At 43.5% G+C, this 19,347-nt stretch overlaps 1 protein-coding gene across 1 annotated transcript in view; it reads left to right on the top strand.

The window, feature by feature from the left end:
* Nucleotides 1–17,727, top strand: part of LOC132318157 (uracil phosphoribosyltransferase homolog) — an 18,422-nt gene extending 695 nt beyond the window's left edge. The window contains exons 2-7 of the mRNA XM_059824478.1: nt 6,269–6,311; nt 12,376–12,445; nt 14,655–14,717; nt 15,476–15,637; nt 16,338–16,436; nt 17,307–17,727. Of these exons, the coding sequence (XP_059680461.1) occupies nt 6,269–6,311; nt 12,376–12,445; nt 14,655–14,717; nt 15,476–15,637; nt 16,338–16,436; nt 17,307–17,413 (544 nt within the window). The 3' untranslated portion in view covers nt 17,414–17,727. The remainder of the gene's footprint in view (nt 1–6,268; nt 6,312–12,375; nt 12,446–14,654; nt 14,718–15,475; nt 15,638–16,337; nt 16,437–17,306) is intronic.
* The last annotated feature ends 1,620 nt before the right edge of the window (nt 17,728–19,347 follow it).

Raw genomic sequence — 19,347 nt, 5'->3', positions numbered from 1 at the left:
CGCTGCGCCCGGCCCGCCCCTCGCCGCCGCCTCCTCGCCTCAGCGGCCGGCAGCGCTCCCGGGGGGCTCCGGCGGCCGGCTCCGCCTCGGGGCCGTCGCTGACAAAGACGACGCTAATTCGGCGGCTTTTAAAACCTCTGACAGACTTTTGCGTTCTCTGGGGTGAGGTTTTTGCGTACCTCCCCACCGCGGGCGGCTCAGAGCTTGCTGGCCGCGCCATCCTCGCCGTACCGAGGAGTGGAAAACCCTTGGGAAAGAAGCTGTAGCTTATTGTCACACCCTGGTGCCCCGGCAGGAGCTGGGTCTCGCTACCGCTGTCTGGGTATCGTGTACTGTACGCAGGGTGGGGTGGGATAAGGCGTGGCGGGTATAGGAGCACAGGCTGGGTTTAAAGGTTGGTAAAGGCCAGGTGCTAGGTTTGGGAATAAATGGCAGGGAAATCACACGAGTTTGCTGAAGACTGGGACTACCGTGTTAAGGAAGATGTGAGGGCCAAGTCTTTGCTGTATTAGTGGGGGGGATGCATTAAGGATTTTGGGATAAGGATGGCCAGAAGAAAACAGATCACAAGGGCAGCCTGAGAGAGAGAAATTAGAAAAAGATTGAAGGAAAGTGGGACTAGTTGAAATGAAAGTGAACTGGAATCAGATGTCTGAGGAGTGGGGACTGGAACAAGTTAGGCAAAAAGAATAGTTTTGGAGCAAGAAGTTGGGGATAGCATAGAGACTAGACCATGGTGGGCTGGGAGGAATGGGAGAGAGACAGTATTAAGGAGGGAAGCAGACAAGAAGAGAACAGTTTGTTTACTTAGGGCACATTACCTGGAAGGAGACCGCCTTTTTTGAAGGTGTTATTTTCCACTGTTGTCACTTTGTGTCACCAAGAGTCCTTGCTGCCACCATACCTTGTGAGACGTGAAGGTTTTATTCCAGTTTTACGAATCTTAAGCTGAAGCGCAGAAATCCACACAGAATTGTGCCCCACTGCCGAACATCCGATGTGAGATACTGAAAACCGAATGTTTTATAATGCCTTACATAGCATATCAGATGTTGAAAGCATACCTCCCACTGATCACATTTGTAGCTTTGATTGTTCAGCACTTGGAAGGTGATATTATAAGGCATTAAATTTAGCATGCAACATATGACAAACATAAGTAGCGGCCATCTATTAAAAGCACAGTTTGCCTACTGTGATGCAAGAACCACCAGCAGACACAGAGGTGTGAAATCAAGTTTATCGATAGAGTAATCAGGTTCTGAAGAAAACCACCTCTTCCTGCAATGCATTAGCTTTCTAACACCTGCAATAAGTAACACATAGCGCAGACATGGTTCTTCCCCTTGTTTCATACCTGTCTATCTACGTTTTGGTATGTCCTGGTTCTTGAGTGCTTAACTTTGTAGCTAATAACACTACATTTTTATGCAAAACTAATCATCATCTCTCAAAGACAATACCGACATTATTTTTATCAGCTTACATGAGCCTTGTTACCTTAAACTATTTTTTTTTTAATCTTCAAAGCGTTGTGGAAAAATATAATCTCATTGCAGGCGGGAGCACACAGAGATAGTGCAGTCTCGATGTAAGGAGGGCAATTGTGGCAAGACCACACAAAAGATCTCTGCAGGTGAGAACGTCTGCCTGGCAGCTTCCCTGCAGAGCAGAAAGGGAAGTTGTAAGTGGGCTAAGCAGGGAGAGAGAGAGGAAATCCAAATTAGGCTTGGTGATGGCTTATGAAAGGTTTTGAGGTTAGTGAAAAGGAAATAGCATATAGTTTTGATATCTAGGCAAATACTAGCAATGTGGTTCTGTACCCAGTTTTTTTTATTATTATTTTGTTGTAAGTAGGTTTTGAACTCTTGCAAATACATTTAAGAAGTTTCTTGTTACAGTGAGCTTATCCAGAAACCAGCAGCTCTTCTTTTCTCTTTGAAGAGATTTTTTTAGTGTTGCATCAGCTTCATTGTGCAAGACTTCAATAAAGGGAAGTACAGAATAAGACTTGTAAATAATGGACTACTTGTAACAGCTACAGTGATAGCAAACTGTGCTTTATTCTGAGCGTGGCACTGCCCTGGCAGTGGAGATGTAACTGTCACTTCCAAGCTCCCTTCCCAACCGGTGAGGAAAACCAGACCACAGCCTGCTCAGAAAGGCAGGTGTAGGCTTTGTATGTAAGGACAGTAGGGAAACATTATTTTTACATTCTGTCCCAGAAAGTCAGCTGCATCTCATTAAATAGGAGACCTCGGACTGGCCTATTTTAGTGCCTGTCATTCAGAAAGATGCTAAAATGTGCTTGGCTGCAAGGGTGAGAGGATTTCTTATGCGCTGGTTAGCAACTGTTGCAGTAACCTTTCCCTGGGCAGGTGTAATCTGCCTTAAGATGACTGTATGACCACTGTAGCATTCAAAAAGAAAATCTTCAGAAGACTGTATTTGTGAATAAGGAGCTATACGGCTAAGAGGAGCTACTGGTCAAAAAATCTGATTTAAACTGACAGAAGGGTATGTTCAGTACATACACTGCTTGGGGAAGAGGGAAGAGCTGTGTCATCGACAGTGCAATTAGATATCCATCACTTAATCTTTCTTTCCAGATTAAAAAAAGAACTGGTAACACCAGAACTGACTTAAATCAAAGAGGTTATTTGGAGTACTTAATGCAGCAGAAGATGGATGTTCCAGGTACAGCAGTCACCTGAAAAGGTCATGAAAAGGGCAGAAATTAAAAGGCAAGCTACTAGGGGGAGAGAAACACAACAAAAGTAGGGAAAACCCAGACAATTTAGGACTATTACTGTGAAATAAGGGAAGGGTAGATACTCCCAGTGTAATGCAAGTTAGAATCAGGCATGCTTATGTGGAGCTAAGCATGGTTAGGCCAGATGCAGAAGACCTCAGGGACTCTATTTTGTCCATGGTGTGAGCTCCTCAGAAAAGTGGAAAGCTCTTTCCTTGTTCCTGAAAGGATTCAGAAAAAGAAATCATGGCCTTTCAATTGGAACATTTGTCCGATTTATAAAAGAAAAACCCACCTTCATGTGGCTGGTCGTCATGTCCTGTGGTGGGTTCAGAGACAGCTGGCTGAATCAGTAATGGCCATCTGATGGACTGAAATGACCGCGTATTTCTTTTCCTTCATTGAAGTTAACAAGAACTAGGTCTGTGTGCCAGAATCGGGGAGATAGGTAGATCCCTTCAACTCGAGTGTGCGTGGTTTTGCTCATTTTTCCTCAGGCTTGTTCACTTTTCCGTCTAGTGAATGCGTAATGCGTGGGCAGATGCCTTTTACATTGTGTGTTGGATATGAATTTTGCGTCCTCGAATGGGATGTGAACTGATGCGTTTAAGTATTGAACGTTTGGAAACAAATAGTTACAGCCTCTTTCTAAGGAGGATCTCAAAGTCATTTCTGGCCTGCACAGATTAGAACCAGGGATCTGGAAGCTGAAATGAGTGGTGCAGCAATTTGTAATGTAGAGCTCTGGTTTCTGTAGAAGCAAATTCATTAGCTCAGATCGGTAGCGTCCTTTTAACTCCTGATCTAGCAATAGACGTGATTTAAATACAGGTATTTAAAAATTATTGCGTCTGTTACATGAGATCATTCTGTTGTGTTCTGCTAAGGCTTCTTATTCCCTAGGGGACTGAGTGAGCAACAGAGAAATGAAGACAGTAAAGCGGTAGGACGCGCAGTCCTGACTGCTGTACAGCGTAGGATGATGGGGAGTGTGTAACTCGCGTGTGATGAGTGAAGATGACTACTGCAGGCAAGGGTGGGATCCCTTTCACATACCACCCTCCCAGCTCAGGCACTGAAAAAAATTAAGTTCTGAAGTACATTAAGTACTGAAGTGCTGCAGGTAGAACGTGGTCCTGTTTCCCAGCTCCATCATCTCCTCAAACTGGTAACAACTGTTTGTCCAGTGCCTTAAGTTTTCTTATAAAAGCCTTTTACAAGTTCTGTTTAGGGAAACGGCTTTTTTTCAGTCTTGCCTTCACAGTACCCTGGCTGTCTCTCAAGAAGTTCTTCTGTAAGGTAACTAGAGAAACAGGAATTACTAAAGCGCGTCAGACCACGACCCTCATAGCGTACACACGTGTTGGTGGTTTTAACTAGCACCAAGTCCTAAAGGAGGAAGAAACCCTGCAGTTAGCCTGTGTTATGGTACGTTCCCAAAAAAACATTTCTTCTCACCTCTGAAGACACACACATGATTTTAATTGTAGATGAGCCATGCTTCCATACCTTCAGAAACAAAATGAAACTAATTTACATTGTCGAACACAATGTTTGTGGTGTTAGCCGTGTGCTACAGGTCCGGTTTTAATGCCTCGGTTTTTTAGATGTTGTCTCGTTACTTGATTAAGAAGCTGAAAGAGTTTCTCACCTGCCATCGTTCATTACTTTCTGTACTTCTATCTGGTATTTAAGGTGAATAGTTACAGTGTTTTCACATAAGCCTTTTTTTCTGGCCCCTAGCAATTCTCATATGATGTGGGGCTTGAAATCTGGTCACAGCTTTCCAGCTGCCGGTGTACAAGAGGTCTGTCATTTTCAATATTACTATTATCTGTCTCTCATTTTTATGCACCATTGTTTTCTGTTCTCCTCCTCCCCTCAAAAAACAGGCATAACTGACTAAGGGTATTCAGTGAACTGTGCGTAAAAACCTCTGTGTCTCTCTGCAAGGAGTTAATTTAAAGCCTAGTAATCTGTGTTAATAACTCACAGTATTCACTCTAAACATGTAACGCTTTGCAGTCAGAACCACAGTCTTGACATTGTTTGGTTTGTCGTACCACCCATTCATGAAATATGGCTAAATTTTCTGAAGTGCCATAGTCTGCAAGAATGTAGATATGCCACCTACACACTTCACTACTTCCCTTTTTAAAAAATATTTATGCACACCACAGATGGAAATTTGAATCCTTTCAGAAATCTTAATAAAATCAGCTTGTATAATTGTAGAGTTTTTGGGGTGGTGTTTTGCAGTTTTGGGATTGGGTTTTTTTTTCAGCATTGGCTTTCTGGTTAACATCAAAGTAGCAGAAAGTTACGAATATCCTGTCATTACCAGAAAGAAGGAAAAAATAAAAACAAGCAGTGTTTTTAATAGTGTGTTACTAACACAAGGAAGGAAATTAGATAAGGCTGACACTCTTTAAAACTCCTGTGTGGCTAAGTTATCAGTTGCCCAGAAAATAAGCAGACAAACCTCTTGACTTTCACTCATGTAAACGTAAGATGTTGCAGAATCTTGGGGATTAAATGCAAAACTCTCTTCGTGGTATTTAAGGAGACGTCCAGAGTATATCATGGTTTGAAAATGAGGGAGGGGTACGCCTGCTGTGATTAATAGCAAATTTCATTTAAAAGTACCTGCTTATGATGTTGATGCTTTGTCTGAGTGGTTTTAAGGCTAGCATACTGTAAGTGTTGGCTCCTTAAACTGGACATTTGTCCTACTCTTGTGTAGTGAGAGTTGGTCTTGACATGGGAAGCAAGGTGTTAAAATCTGCTTTTAAAATTCCGGCTTTTAACGTGGCATACTTACACATTGTGTAGCAGGAGGAAGGGAGCTTATTCTGTCTTCGAAATGGGCCAAAAGCCATGCAGTCACAGGAGTGAAAAGTTGCACCCAAGCTAATAAGACAGCAGAGAGGTGTTGTCATGGGAATACTCGTTAATCCCTGCTCATTTTAGTCTCGAGTTCACTAATCTAGTCACACGATGAATGAATTCCAGATAAGATAGGATATATAACCTGCTTATCAGGGGTGTTAACTTGGTCTCAGGGCTAGGGATCTGCATTATCGTTCTCCCATGGTTTCTGATTGACTTAAGAACAGGCAGAGCAAAGCTCTCTTGCCCTACATTCTTGTAGGGAATGTACCAGGCTGGTGCACATCTGAGCTTGTGAGGTGTTTTGGAACTGAGCTGGAACACTAGTACAATGGAAAACCGACAGAATATCATCCTTACGTTTTCATGCTTTAATTGCTACTGGTACAGTGCAGCAACGGTGCCAGCCGTAAGGGGCAAACCCCTGCGTTAGCTCACTGCATCTCAATCTTCGCCCCTGAGCAGGAAACCCCTGAAGGAGAATCTCTATGGCATAAATTTTGTATATGGTAGGAGACTTGTCTCTGAACTGGCTTTAGAATATATTGTCCTTGAATTAGTATTATATTTAAGTAATGTTCTTAAAATTATTCCCCAAATTAAAATACAAATTATTACCTTTTTCAGGAAATCCAGTAGAGGAGACTTCGTATTTTCTGCTGATCGTCTGGTAGGTGAAGAATTTCTTCTTCTTGGTATTGTACTTTGTAACTCTTCCATAAAATGGGTCTTTCAGGGTAGAATAATGGTGGTGTGTGAGCAACTTTTCTACACAAAGGAAATTGCTGTTTGACAGCAGCTTTCTGTATAGGGACTTCTGTTCGCTGTTACGGAGTGCTTTCATCTGAAAGGGTTCCAGAAACCATGTTATCAAACACAACTACTTCAGGACAGAGAGCAGTGGTAATAAGAGAATACTGTTTAAAAACAGATGCACAGAGGCTAGAGATAATTCAGTTTTACTTTGAAACAGTACTTTTGATCTTGTGAACAGAGCTTACAATTTCTTAACAGTCTAGATGTTAACAATTGCTTGCATGCAGAAGTGCCTCCTGGCACTTGTTGTGTATTAGATTAGTAGCTCTGGGTGCATCCATGCTGGGAATTTGTTTTTAGTCATATGGTAGTTACTAGCAGGGACAAAGCAATTTGAAGTTTTCACACATTTTAGTAAGTCAGAAGAAAGACTGTTGGGAATGCAACATTTATCTCATTTAAATTACATGCTTAAAGAAAACCACAGTACTCACGCCCACACATATACTTCCTTGTACTCATGAGGGTGTTTGGTTTTTGCAAATCTGCATTCGTTAACAAGGAAAGTCTTTCTTTCCGCCCCCAGCAAGGATGAGTCCAGAGACCATTCAATTACCAGCACCATTTGCTACAGCAGGCAGGTTTCCTGTGATGGGCCCAATCTTAATCCATGCCTGATCCAGGCTTGCTCAGAGCTTAGATATGACCGCAACCTAAGATTGTGACTGCAGTGCTTTTTATCATTGCAGCTTTTCCACTTTTCCCCCTGCTTTTCCCTTCTTGAGGATGTTTCTTGCATTCCTGTTCAGCAAGAATATAAAGGCCCAAGCCAACAAATCCCATCACTCGTAATTTGTAGATCAAGTGACTGACTGGAGTGCCTTCTTGGCCAATAGTACTTCATAATGGACAGACAGAAAGTCACAGCCCCAACTTCGTTCTGTGCCAGCAGTTCTCAGTAGATACCATTTAAATAGACACATGTCCTTTACAGTTCATCGGACGAGTAGGAACATCCCAGGAAACATCCACCACCTGTGAAAGACTAACTCAACTATGTGTCGTTCTTCCTGGGTTTTCTGGTTTCAGGTTCTTCATGTGCTTAAATTTGCAAATAAGATTCAGGAAGCCAACAAAGGTCAACACCAGCAATCCCACACATGTACAGGGCATAGGTCTCCACTGCAGGGGTCAAGACCCTTCCCCACCAGTACTCCTTCCACAGGAAGGGTTTCTGGTTAACATTCTCATTTTACCTTGTATTAGGTTCCCATCGCGCTGCACCCTTTAAGGAGCATTAATTCCTGCCAAGTTCTTTGAATTAAAGAGAAGCACTATATTCTTAATCTGTATTTTAAAAGAGAGTTAAACAAGGGCTATTCTAATACTGACAGGAAAACCCTTAACAGTCTTGACTCTACCTTACTGTCATTAATTAGTGCAAAGGACCTCTCCCACGTACCTTCTCACTTTACTTGGAGGTCCTGCGCCATTCTGAGGGAAGCATTGATTTTTTTTCCCGCCCCTCGTTGCTAGAAACTGCAGCTTCCAGGCAGTGAGCTAAGTTCAGGCCCTTGTACCAGCATCTTCTACGGGCTGGGCAGCACTTGTACAGATAGAGAGCTGCTCTTCACAGAAACGCCTCTGTTTGCTAGTCATGCAGATGTTTGCTCCAGAACCTGCTAGTCTGTTTTCCATTTTGTAGGAGGAATTTTATGCAAAACAATATGTAGGACTATCTCATTTTCTGTATGTTATTTCTAGGCATGGCAAAGAACAGTTAAAATTTCATATGGGACATGGTCTCTACTAAACTTGATGGGGTGCAAATGTAGTTAAGACTTGTTGTGTTTTCCACCCAGTTAGCAAACAAGAGCTTAATGGGAAGATGCAGTACATGAAGAGAAGAAACATGTGCGTGGGATTGTAGGGTAACAAAATACATCTTATTGCAGAGAGAAAATGAGAATGAAGTTAAGCTTGCTATTAGCTTGGCCGTTGTTAGTGGCAGTATCTCATAAGGTCACCATAGGACGAGGTCTTAAGGAGGGATTCTAAAGCTGATGAATTTCTGGTGGTACAGTTTTTTCTTCTGGCAGTTTGTTTCACACTTAAGGGGGTGACAGAAAAGAAATGTTCAAAGATTCTTATGAGAGAAAGGAGTTACCAGGCGGTAAAGGTTAGCAGGGAGTTTCTGAAAGCCACTGCCAGTGCTGTGATCCTGAAGCTCAAAGATGTGGGGTTAAAGTCATGAGGATGAAGACAAGTCATCCTGTGTTTGTGAAGGAGGAGAGGCAGCTGTGGGAAGTAAGCCTCTGACACAGGAGATGATCAGTCATTATGACTTGCAGTAGTAGATGTCTGGACAGGTAGACCTCAAAGCGGTAGTGAGACCAATTTGAGAAACACTGGCAGACAACTCCTCTCAGTGCAGGAGGCTCACAGTGAACCCTTAGATGTGTGCTGCCCACCACCCAAGTTCTGTGGAAGCATTTAATTGATGTCACCTTGCAGGATTGCTGTAGAACTAGTGAGATGTTCACAAAGCCCACAGCATTTTTACTAAGACCACCTGAGAATTTTTTCCCAAGGCCTGCTCAGGAGGAGGTACACACTAAGCTAGGTCCAGCCCTGTGAAGTTAAGCTGGTGCTGCACACCAGGTGAGCAGTGTGTTGTTGGGGGCTAAGAGACCAGGCGAGTAACAGGAAGAGGAGCCATCTCCCAGAGGCAGAGGACGTTGCATGTCTGGAGCTTTGGCAAGGACCGAGCAAAATCGACTTGCAGCCTGGATTCAGGCAGGTGTTTGTCAGTCACACAGCGCTGGCCTACAGCCTCAGTTCACAAGTACAGTGGTGCTTTTCAGCAGAAGGTAGATTTTGTGGTTTGACTGGAGGTCTGAGGTTGAGGAATTAATTAGTTTCTCAGCCCTGCCAGCAACTCCCTGCGTAACACTGAACAGGTCATGTCACCTTTCTGCCCACCTACCCCTCTTTCAGGGGGGTGATAATGCATACTTTAAAAGTGGTTTGAAATCCTGAGGTGCAAAGAGTTGTATAGATGCAAAGTATGGCTGACAGCCCCGCTGTTCTGCCTTCCCTTCAGCTGCCAAGAAAAGCTACAACATAATGGGTTAGAGGATCCCCCTAGGAATTACTGTAATCATGGAAATTAGGTGATGCATGGCTGTCACATAAAATACAGTTAGACTACTGTCTTCCCACAAATAGGGGAAGATAATAATGGTCACCGCAGAATTTATTTAAATTCTAGTTTCTTGGCATTTAAATGCTTCACCTTTTTCCAAATTGCAACATGCAACTGCTGAGGGTCACAGATAACCTTTTGGGGTGGCTCTAGAAGGGCAGTTTTGTCTGGTCAGAGCAGCACCACCTCTGACAGCACCCTGGCTGGTTTCCTTATTTAGTGATTATACCTTTTCTAAATGAGAGTACTGTCAGCCTGCTTTTTATAGTTGCCTATACCCAAATTTCTTTGTTCATGGACTCTGAGGAACTGGTCAAACCCGATTTCTTCAGTGGTATTTGAGTGTGGTAAGGAGACTTTATTCATGCGCTTAATTGGCTGAGAAAAGGTAGATTTCGCTAACATTTTCATATCCTTGAAACCTGTTGTTTTTGCTAACAGTTCTAACAGGTCTTGTACTATTGAAGGTTTGAAGCAAACAGTATTTCCCTTTGCTTACTGCAAAGGCTCTGGGGTAAATCTTAAACTTAGAACTGTAATAAATGAGCACATTGACATATAATTTTGTATATCAGCATTAAATGCTTAATCTAAAACTTCAGCATAAGTCTGTAAGCCTTGACAGTTTAACTAGGCCTGCTACAATTCAACATCCCTTTTAGCTTTTATTTTTTCCAATTAAAAACAGACTTTATTTTTGTTACTGATAACTTTAATTCATGGTTTTAATTTCTGGTCAAGCTCTTCTACTTGGGGACCAAAGCTTTACTTCCCTGCTTCACGTTGGGCCATGATAATATCTGTTTTAGCTTCCAAGCAATGGCAACCACCTGTCTGGGAGAGCAGCAGGGCTGCTGGTTTTCTGGGCCAGAGAGAAAAGAGGTGGAAGTTATAATCCCTGAGCGTGGGGGCGGCAGAAAGCCTAGTGCAAAAGTAAATGTTTTATCAACACTGACAAGTTTACAAAAGAATCCTTCCCAGCCTCTGCATAAAACATTGATAGGTGTAGTAAAAACAAGGAGATTATCCGACTCTAGACCTTCACTGGTTTACTCTAAGCTTTTGCTTTTGGCAGATAATGCGGAGCGATGCTAACCCTGTCAACATGACAGCAGTATGGAGAAAAAAAAGCATTTCTTCCAAACCTAGCTCATAGATTGGCTTTTTTTGGTGAAATAACTTTAAAAAAAATAAAAGAAAATTGTGTACAGATGTCCCAGAAACCTAAAATTAAATCAAGGATTTCTTGGCTTGTTTACGTAAGAAGATAGGTCTTTAAGTAGAAGAACGCTGGTGCCTTCAGTCTCAGAATTAAAGTGACTGAGTCAAAAATCCTACTTGCAGAGAGACAGGAGGAGGAGGGGGAAGGTAGTAGAGCTGGCTTCTCTACGTATGCTTCCTGGAGCCACCAAACGTGCCATGAGTCAAGCACAAATGGGACTGACAATTCGGAAGGACCTGTTTCCCATATGCAGTTCTGCCACAATGGAAATATCACCCTGTGAATTGCTTTTTCAGTCTTGCTCGTGTTATATGTCAGTGGCACCCCTTGACCCCTTCACTGATTTAGTCTGACCACCACCTCTGAATATGGCTGCCACAAACCCAACTCTAGGAAAAAATTGTTGTTCTAAAATGACTAAAAATATCTTCAAAGAGGGACTGTAAATTCAAGGGACCGTTTCTAGTTCCTAGTAGAGGCTGCCTGTGTGCTAGGAACTAGGGCAGAATGGAAGAACAAAAAAAAAAATCTTCCAGTCTGCTCTGTCCTGTTTCCGAAAGAAGAAATGTCTGAAGTAAGCAGTATACTTGCTCAGTCCCAGGAGCAATCACCTCATTTCTGCCATCATACAGTGACTTGCTTAACAGGTTTCATCGCTCGCTTGGCAGTAGCTTTCCTTGAGCAGTTCTGGCCTGTGAGTCTTTGGCTCACTAGCAGAGAGAATTTTTACATCTTTAATAGCCAGAGCATCTTTCATGGGCAATCATTCTGGGTTCAGGTGAATACGTTTCAGTAACTTTGCCCGGGGTACAGCTGCAGGGCCAGCACCAGGGGAGAGCTGGAGGTTTTCTAGCCACTCAAGGCTGGAGGGGTGTGTGGCTTACTAGCTGCACCTCCAGTAGAGATGTCCCTGCTGGACTGGGCCACCTGTACCCTGGGAATGCGCAGGTGCTTGGCAGAGCATCCCACAGTAAGCACAGCTGGCAGGTGCCAGAAGAAGAAGGTGATAAAGAGATTTCTGCATCTACTGACTTGTCTTTGGGCACTCGGTGGGGCATTTACGTTGCTGCAGCTCCTGTGGCTGTTCTGGCAGCCGTGCTGCAGTTTAGTCATAGAAATATGGATGCGAAAATAGACCTCGGAGCCTAGCTGATGGGGAACTGAGAGAGGGTGAATTTTCCTTTTTTCTCACTAGTATTTTCTGTCAGCAAAATGGAGTTGCATTGGTGCTTCGCTCATTTATTGAGAAAAATTTGTCTGTGATGCCTATGCCTGCCAGATTCAAATAAAGTCAGTTTTATGATTGCCGATGAAACCCTCCCCTTTCCCCAATTTTGTTTTGCAATGCCTTCATTTGATTTGTGGACAAAACGTAGGCATCACCCCCAAAAGGTATCTAAATTCATTCCCCGACTACTATTAAAGAGACCCTTTTAGACCCTTCAGGCTGTTAGGTGGTCACCTAGTACTTGTAAAAGCTACTACCATTTAGAATCTTATCTCCATAGATAACAAATCCCTTTAAGCTGACTGATCTCTTTGGTGCTACAGATCAGACTTGTGGTTGAAGAGGGACTGAATCAACTGCCTTACACAGAATGTACCGTGACCACTCCAACAGGTATGTGGGAAATTACTCCTCCCCTAGGTAGTACTGGAAGGGGAAGCTTAACCAATATAAAAATACATATGAAACTGTTAGAAGAATCACAGTATATCGTGAGTAGGGAACCATGTGACGAGACACTCCCTGAACTCTGACAGGCTTAGTGCCCTGACAACTTCCCCAGGGAGCCTGAGGCTGAAACAGTTTAACATTCAGGGTGGAGTACAGACTTAAGGTCCCTTCCGGTATTTAAAAAGCTAGAAGGTGCATAACAACACAATTGAGCAAAACATACAGTGATATAGTTGTCATTTTACTAAGGTTTTAAATTGGTCTTGCAAAACTGTGATGAAAATTTACCAGTGTTATGTGCAAGATCAGTTTACTTGCCCATACTGCAATGCTGAATTAAAACTGATGACATTTCACATGCCCATTAAAGAAAAAGTACTTGACACAAGCAGTTTTGCCATGCCAGCCTAAATCCATCTCTGTTTGCCACTGGGGAACAGCTGGGAGTGGTGAAAAGTAGGAAATAAAAAGTGGCTGTGTTGACACTACAGGAAACCCACTGCAGTAATTTTGGTTTGCTCCTGTTACCTGTAAAGACACGTAAGGTTGCACGCATTACTCAGAGGTAGCTGCTTAGTGCATCAGCAACTTCTTGGGAACCGCTCAAGTACGCGCTGTGAACCCCCAGCACACTTGTAAGATATATGGCAGGCGAGCCATCTTCCCCCTGAGAATTTCATCTGCATTTCTGCAGCTCTGTACATTCACACCCTCTTTCCCTTGCAGTAAATCATTTGTATGTCTTTTAGTTCAAGAAAAGATGGACTGAAAACACTGAATTCTGAAACTAGGCAGAGTTTAGGAGGGCACTCAGGAGGCACAGTCACTTACCTTTGCTCCTTTTTAAATAAAACAGCAGCTACTCCACTTTGTGAGCATGGGTGTCACATCAGTTCCAGGTCAGTCGGTGACGGGTAGATTGACAACCATCTTCTCTCTGCATTACACAGTTTCACTTGCAGGTCCCCTGCAAGCAACATCACTTAGAAGCTCTACAGTTCTTTTTGAGTGGGCCGCTGTCCTGGCCCTGGGCAAAGAGAGTCTGGGACCTTGCCCTCTGGCCACACGTCGCTTCAGTGACAGGACTTAGTTTCCTGCCCTCACTCCTAGCCACACCGTAGCTAGAGTCTTGCTGTCTGAAGCTGTCTTAGCTCTGCAGTCAGCATGTTTGCCCTTTTACTCCAACACCTGTGCCCAGTGAGGGAGCTAAAATGGCCTCAGCTGAGCTCTTCCAGTAGGAAGTGTCCCTTGAGAACTCAGCTGCTTCGGCATGAATTCCTGCGTATCTATACTGAGCTCTTTCCCTGCAAGCATTTGTAAGATGCCATAAGCATAGGTGATTTCTGCTCTTTCAGGCTCACAAGCAGAACAGCCCTCAAGGACATCGGTGAAACACCCTGTTCTTTCTCCTTCAAGGGAGCCTTTGGACTTTTTTCAGTCAGGCAGGGGAATACGCAACACCTGTAAGGAACATCACCACATGTTCTTCCCAGCAGTGGTGCTGGGCAAGCTCGTTACCAGCTTCTGGGGTTAGATCTGAAGAACTATGACTGGGACAATCCTGCTTTGCTGTCTTTTATCTCTCAATGAGCGAGAGACCTGAGCTCACAATACTCATGACCATATCTCTCTCAAAGGCATACCATTGCCCACTTTTTTCTTTCCGTGATCAAGAACACAATGACAGGAGCATTGCAACGTCGTATTTCAGTTCTGATTCTTGCCACCTGCAGCACTGGACTGCATTTACCTGGCTTCTTAGGGGACATACTGTTTACCTTTATTTTGCATAGCGTCCTTCATTTAAAATAATCACAGAATACCTGAGTTATAAAACAGACACTTGGAAAGGATCACTTCTGTGCCACTTTTCTGACAAGACTTTTAAAGGTAAAAAAAGCCCAAGTTCTTTACCAGTTACAGTTTTGGCCCAGTTCCCATTGCTTGTTTGAGGGCAGCAGGATGTGGTGTGCAGATTGGTTCATGCCATCTGTTGAGAGATGTGGAGCTCGCTGTTGTCCCCTGGGTATTCGGGGGATCTCGGTTCCATTCACACCAAGGTCACTTAAAACAGCATCCCCCAAAGGGGCATTAAGGTGGGGAAGGAGGGAGCAATCACTGCCACTGACGTCTGGTTTCTTTCCTCTCACAGGACACAAGTATGAAGGAGTCAGATTTGAAAAGGGAAACTGCGGAGTCAGCATAATGAGAAGCGGTAGGCGGTTTCTGGTTGTTGAATAAGCACAAATTAAACGTTTTGGAAACCTGTAAGCAACTTCCTTTTAAAAACGTGCAACAACACTTCTCTACAGCAAAGTTTTACCCAAACCTGTCAGTTGTTATTCTTGCTTAGGTATCCTTGATGACAGAATGTCAAGTAATAGGTTTCATTACCTTTTTAGGAGACAAATAGCTGCAACAGATTCCATCTGGCCTCTTCTCTGGCAGCCCTTAACTGTGAGGGCCAGGCCAACTGTCCTTCCTCGTTTGCCGCTAACTGCTGCTGCTCAGAGACAGGTCTCCAACCAAACCGGGCTCAGCGCTGGCAGAGTCCCTGTCATTTTGCCCAATGCTGCGGAGACCTTTGTACCTGAGGTGTAAACCCCAGGGGCTCCGCAGCCTCTGCACTACGTTCTGCGCCGTGGGGTCTCCGGGCAGAGCTCAAAGACCTTCTCCAGACCCCGCACGTTTGTTTGGACGTTTCCAGCTCTCGCCTTTGAGAGCTTAGCACTGGTGTGTGGGAACGCTCGTACCCAGGAGCTAAGTAACACCAAGTAGACTCGGGTTTCTGTCTAAACAGAGAAAACAGAAAAATAGCTTCAAGTGTTTTTAACACTTAGGACCAAGAAAAAAACCCCTCCTTTTTAGAACTCTTCACCAATACAGTACTGGGACAGTCTAGCTAATCTTGCAGTTGTGCCGTTTCTTAGCGTGTAACAATTTGTTGTTGGTTTTTTTGCATCTCATTTTGAGGAGAGGCAATGGAACAAGGTTTACGAGACTGCTGTAGATCAATCCGCATAGGAAAAATCCTGATACAGAGTGACGAGGAGACTCAAAGAGCGAAAGTGTACTATGCGAAGTTTCCACCAGACATTTACAGGAGAAAAGTTCTTCTTATGTACCCAATACTAAGTAAGTGTCTTTCGTCATTCGGTACAGTTAGACTCATCTGAACAGTGAGTGTGCTGAATTTAAAGGAAAATTTCCAAATTTCAGAGGCTTTGATTAGGTTTTGTCCTTCATTTAGGTGACATAGTAGGGAATTTATCAGGCTGTGCCAGAATATGTATTAGTCAGCCTGCGCCAGCATGACTGCAGAGCAAATCACTTGGGCATGCCTGCGTTTCTGAGAAAGGTTGAAGCATTAAGACCTGATATAAATTTTTTTTTTTTTAATTTTGCCGTGAGAAAAGACTCAAACAGTATTTTTCTCATGCTGTTAAAAGACATTTTTGGATTAATATTCTAACCCTAGAAGTAAATTATTTTAAAATTAAATACAGTTAATACTACCAAAAAAAAATATCTGGTAAGCATGGTAAGGAGTTTGTCAGGAGGAAGTAACTGTTCCAGCCTAAGATCTAACGCTGGTTCTACATATGGAGCTCTTAATTGCCATTTTAGTCTTTTAGATGAGCAGAGATGAAGTTCCTTCATCAGGAGACCAAATTTTTCTACAATTAATCGATGCAGAGGTGATAAGTTTTCCAGTGGGAAAGGACACCATCATCATTCAGTCACACACCAACGTTAACACGGATATTCTTGGATGGCCTAGGACAAGTTCTTCAAACGGGAAAAAAAAATTAAAATCTCACTTTTTCCCCTTTAGGTACTGGTAATACTGTTATTGAGGCTGTCAAAGTTCTTGTAGAACATGGCGTACAACCAAGTGTCATTATCCTGCTAAGCCTATTCTCCACACCTCACGGTAAGTTGAGGGGGCGTGAGGGGGACAGAGGAGTGAGCACGGGTACGTTTAGTGGGGAACAGTGACCTTAGTCGCACGCTGCAGCCAGCGGTGAAGAGCTGTTCCTTCGTGAACAGCGACAGCAGCATGGCTTTGCTCGGAAGAGAGGTTTTTTCTTTTTCTTTAGCTGAATTGTAAACCGGAGAGTGAACAGCGACATGTTTGGTGTGGGCTAGCAGAAGGGAAAAGGCCTGTCACACCTAATGGCAAAACTGCAAATGGTAAAGCATTCCTGAAAGCAGGAATTTGCAGCGCTGCCAGGTACACAAGATGCTTCAGTGGCTCGCAAAGCAATGCCAGCCCTGCTGCTGCTCTTGACTGTAGCAGCCCGTGGATGGTGTTGAGTTGGTCCGCCACCAAAAGAATACCAGTTCTGTAAGGAGCGTGAGGTAAATGAAGGAACAGAACTGTCCTGTCTGCATGTTAAAGATCTTAACTTGTAAAAGGGGATCCAAAAAAGGAACATCTGTTTCTGTGAAGTAGGAAAATGGATCTTGTGCGTTGTTTTAAAAATTGGCCGTGGCAGAAATCACGTCAACTGAACTGCAGGGAGTTATTCCTGACAGTCTGTAACCACTTTGGGGATTAGACGGGGAGTGTACGTGTATGGTAAAGAAAAGAAAAATCCAAATCAGAAAACCCAAAAAAGCAATCCACTAAATTCAGGCAGGTTTTCCTCATAGACAGTCAGCTAAGGCAGAAACGTGAAGCGGAGATGGAAGAACAGAGCCTGACTTACCTACGGAATTCTGCTAATCGTGATTTTAACATGTGGTGCAGCCATACTGCTGCGGTGCTGTAGTCATTATTGCCTTTGCCCTCTCTCAAAAGGTGCCAAATCTATCATCCAGGAATTCCCAGAGATCACCATTTTAACTACAGAAGTTCATCCTGTTGCACCAACACACTTTGGACAGAAGTATTTTGGAACAGACTGACACACTCGGAACAAACGGATGTGACTATAGGATGTTACGAGAGGTTTTTTTCCTACGTTTTATTATCATTGAGTTGGTTGAGGGCATGTTTAAAAATCTTTTTGGCCAAAGGGGGAAATACTTGACTTAAATTAGTTCTGGTCAGCTACTGCTTGAACACCGAATCAGGTACAGTAACAAAGCACTCTGTCATTACAAAGTCAAGCATCTCAATGTTGGGGTTGTATAAATTGCTACACTCTCTGCTTTAACTTATTTATTCTTCTATAGCCTGTCCTGTGGCTGCTTGCAAGAGCAAAATAAAACAACGAAATCACAAAGGTGTGTACTTCTTCATTTCTCGTGGTAACGTTTACCTCGCTCCAGGTCAGCTGGTACAGCCACTCCTAATGCTTCTGAAACGCTGGGTGCACTCGGAACTCGATGTAATTCTTAGCAGCCACACTGAATTTTTGGCAGAATTTTCAGTCTTTGGATGGTGGCCAAGAACTAAAGATACAACCCTCTGAATTTTGCTCTGTATAGGTTATTTTCAAATGGTAAAATCCACAGTTGTCTTGCTCAGTGGTACTGAATAACAAACCTTCCGATTGCAGTGCACGGGCCGGGGCCAACTGGGTGGGAACTGAGGGTAGGAGCAGCACTGCCGACAGAAATTCTACACATACAGGACTTCAGTTTTGTCTCTTAAAACTTTTGGGGTTGAATGAGTATTGCTAACCCTTTGAAAGAAAGGAGAGCTGTGGCAATAAGTTGAACTCAATTTCTAGCTCTTCGCCGAGCGACAGGGCTTAAGGTCAAGAGACAAATGTGGCCCTCGTGGCTTAGCACCTTTTCAAAATACTCAGTGCAGTAATTGTATCAATCAGACTAAACACAAACCTGCAGCCACATTCTTTCTTTCTTTGGCTTTAAATCCCCTGGCGCCAGGTACACAATACCCAACACTTAAACGAGCCAGAATCTTACCTTACTATAACTTCTGGAAAATTTCCATACAAAGACAATGTAGTCCATTGTTATTTTTTTAAATATATCCAGATTCTAAAAAGCACAGGATCCCAGAACATCATGACAAGGAAAGCGCATCCCACCTCTCGTGGATGAGCGGAATGCAAGGCCTGGGCTGCCCCAGCCAGCACCTCCTGAGAGAAGGGGCAGCATTTAGCGAGTCCTTTTTCCGACACAGATAAAGAACGTTCCCCGCGCCGAGCAGTATTTGCAATTGATGAAAGTTGTGTCAGGCTTCCAGAGAGAGAGAATGTTTAGCCTAAGCACAAGCTAAGTCCTAGGAAATAACCATTCACAAGTATAATAAATTAGCCAAAAATGGTTTTAATGCAGTCCTTGCCTGCAGTACGGCGTAAACCCCGCAGGCTTTCTAGTATAAACCATAATAGAAAATGACAAAGCAGAATGTACAGATTATTCAGCTGTAGAAACATACAAACACGTGGAAAATGCTAGTGAAACGTACACAAAGCATTCATAATAAAGTCGGAATGTTTGTTGACCAGTAAAAACAAGTGTCCAAAGCTTTTGTAAAAACCCATTTGATACCAAAAGTCTCAATGCCGGCAGCAGCATTAAACTCCTGAACCCGACTGAACGTCCCAGGTGTTGTCAGCAGACCGTTTGTGACATTCACTGGAAAACATTTACTTCCGATTAAATTAAGGGGTGAGAAATCAGTATTAAACAAAGAGAGCTGTCAGCGGCACGGCCTTAGCTGAAGGGAACAGCGTTGACTGTACACAAGATACTTACAAATACCAACACCAGGCCAGGCTGGTTAGCGAAAAAGCAGCTGAATGTAACAACAAATCAATACAATGACATTTATGTTACTGTTTCCAAGGGTTTAGCAGTTACGGGCACAGAGCCCACTAAGCCACTCTTCCTTGACAGGAAAAGGGCGTTGCACTGCGGTGGTT

Source organism: Gavia stellata, chromosome 14, assembly GCF_030936135.1.
Source record: "Gavia stellata isolate bGavSte3 chromosome 14, bGavSte3.hap2, whole genome shotgun sequence".
Lineage (NCBI taxonomy): Eukaryota > Metazoa > Chordata > Aves > Gaviiformes > Gaviidae > Gavia > Gavia stellata.
This window is presented reverse-complemented; position numbering and strand designations above follow the sequence as displayed.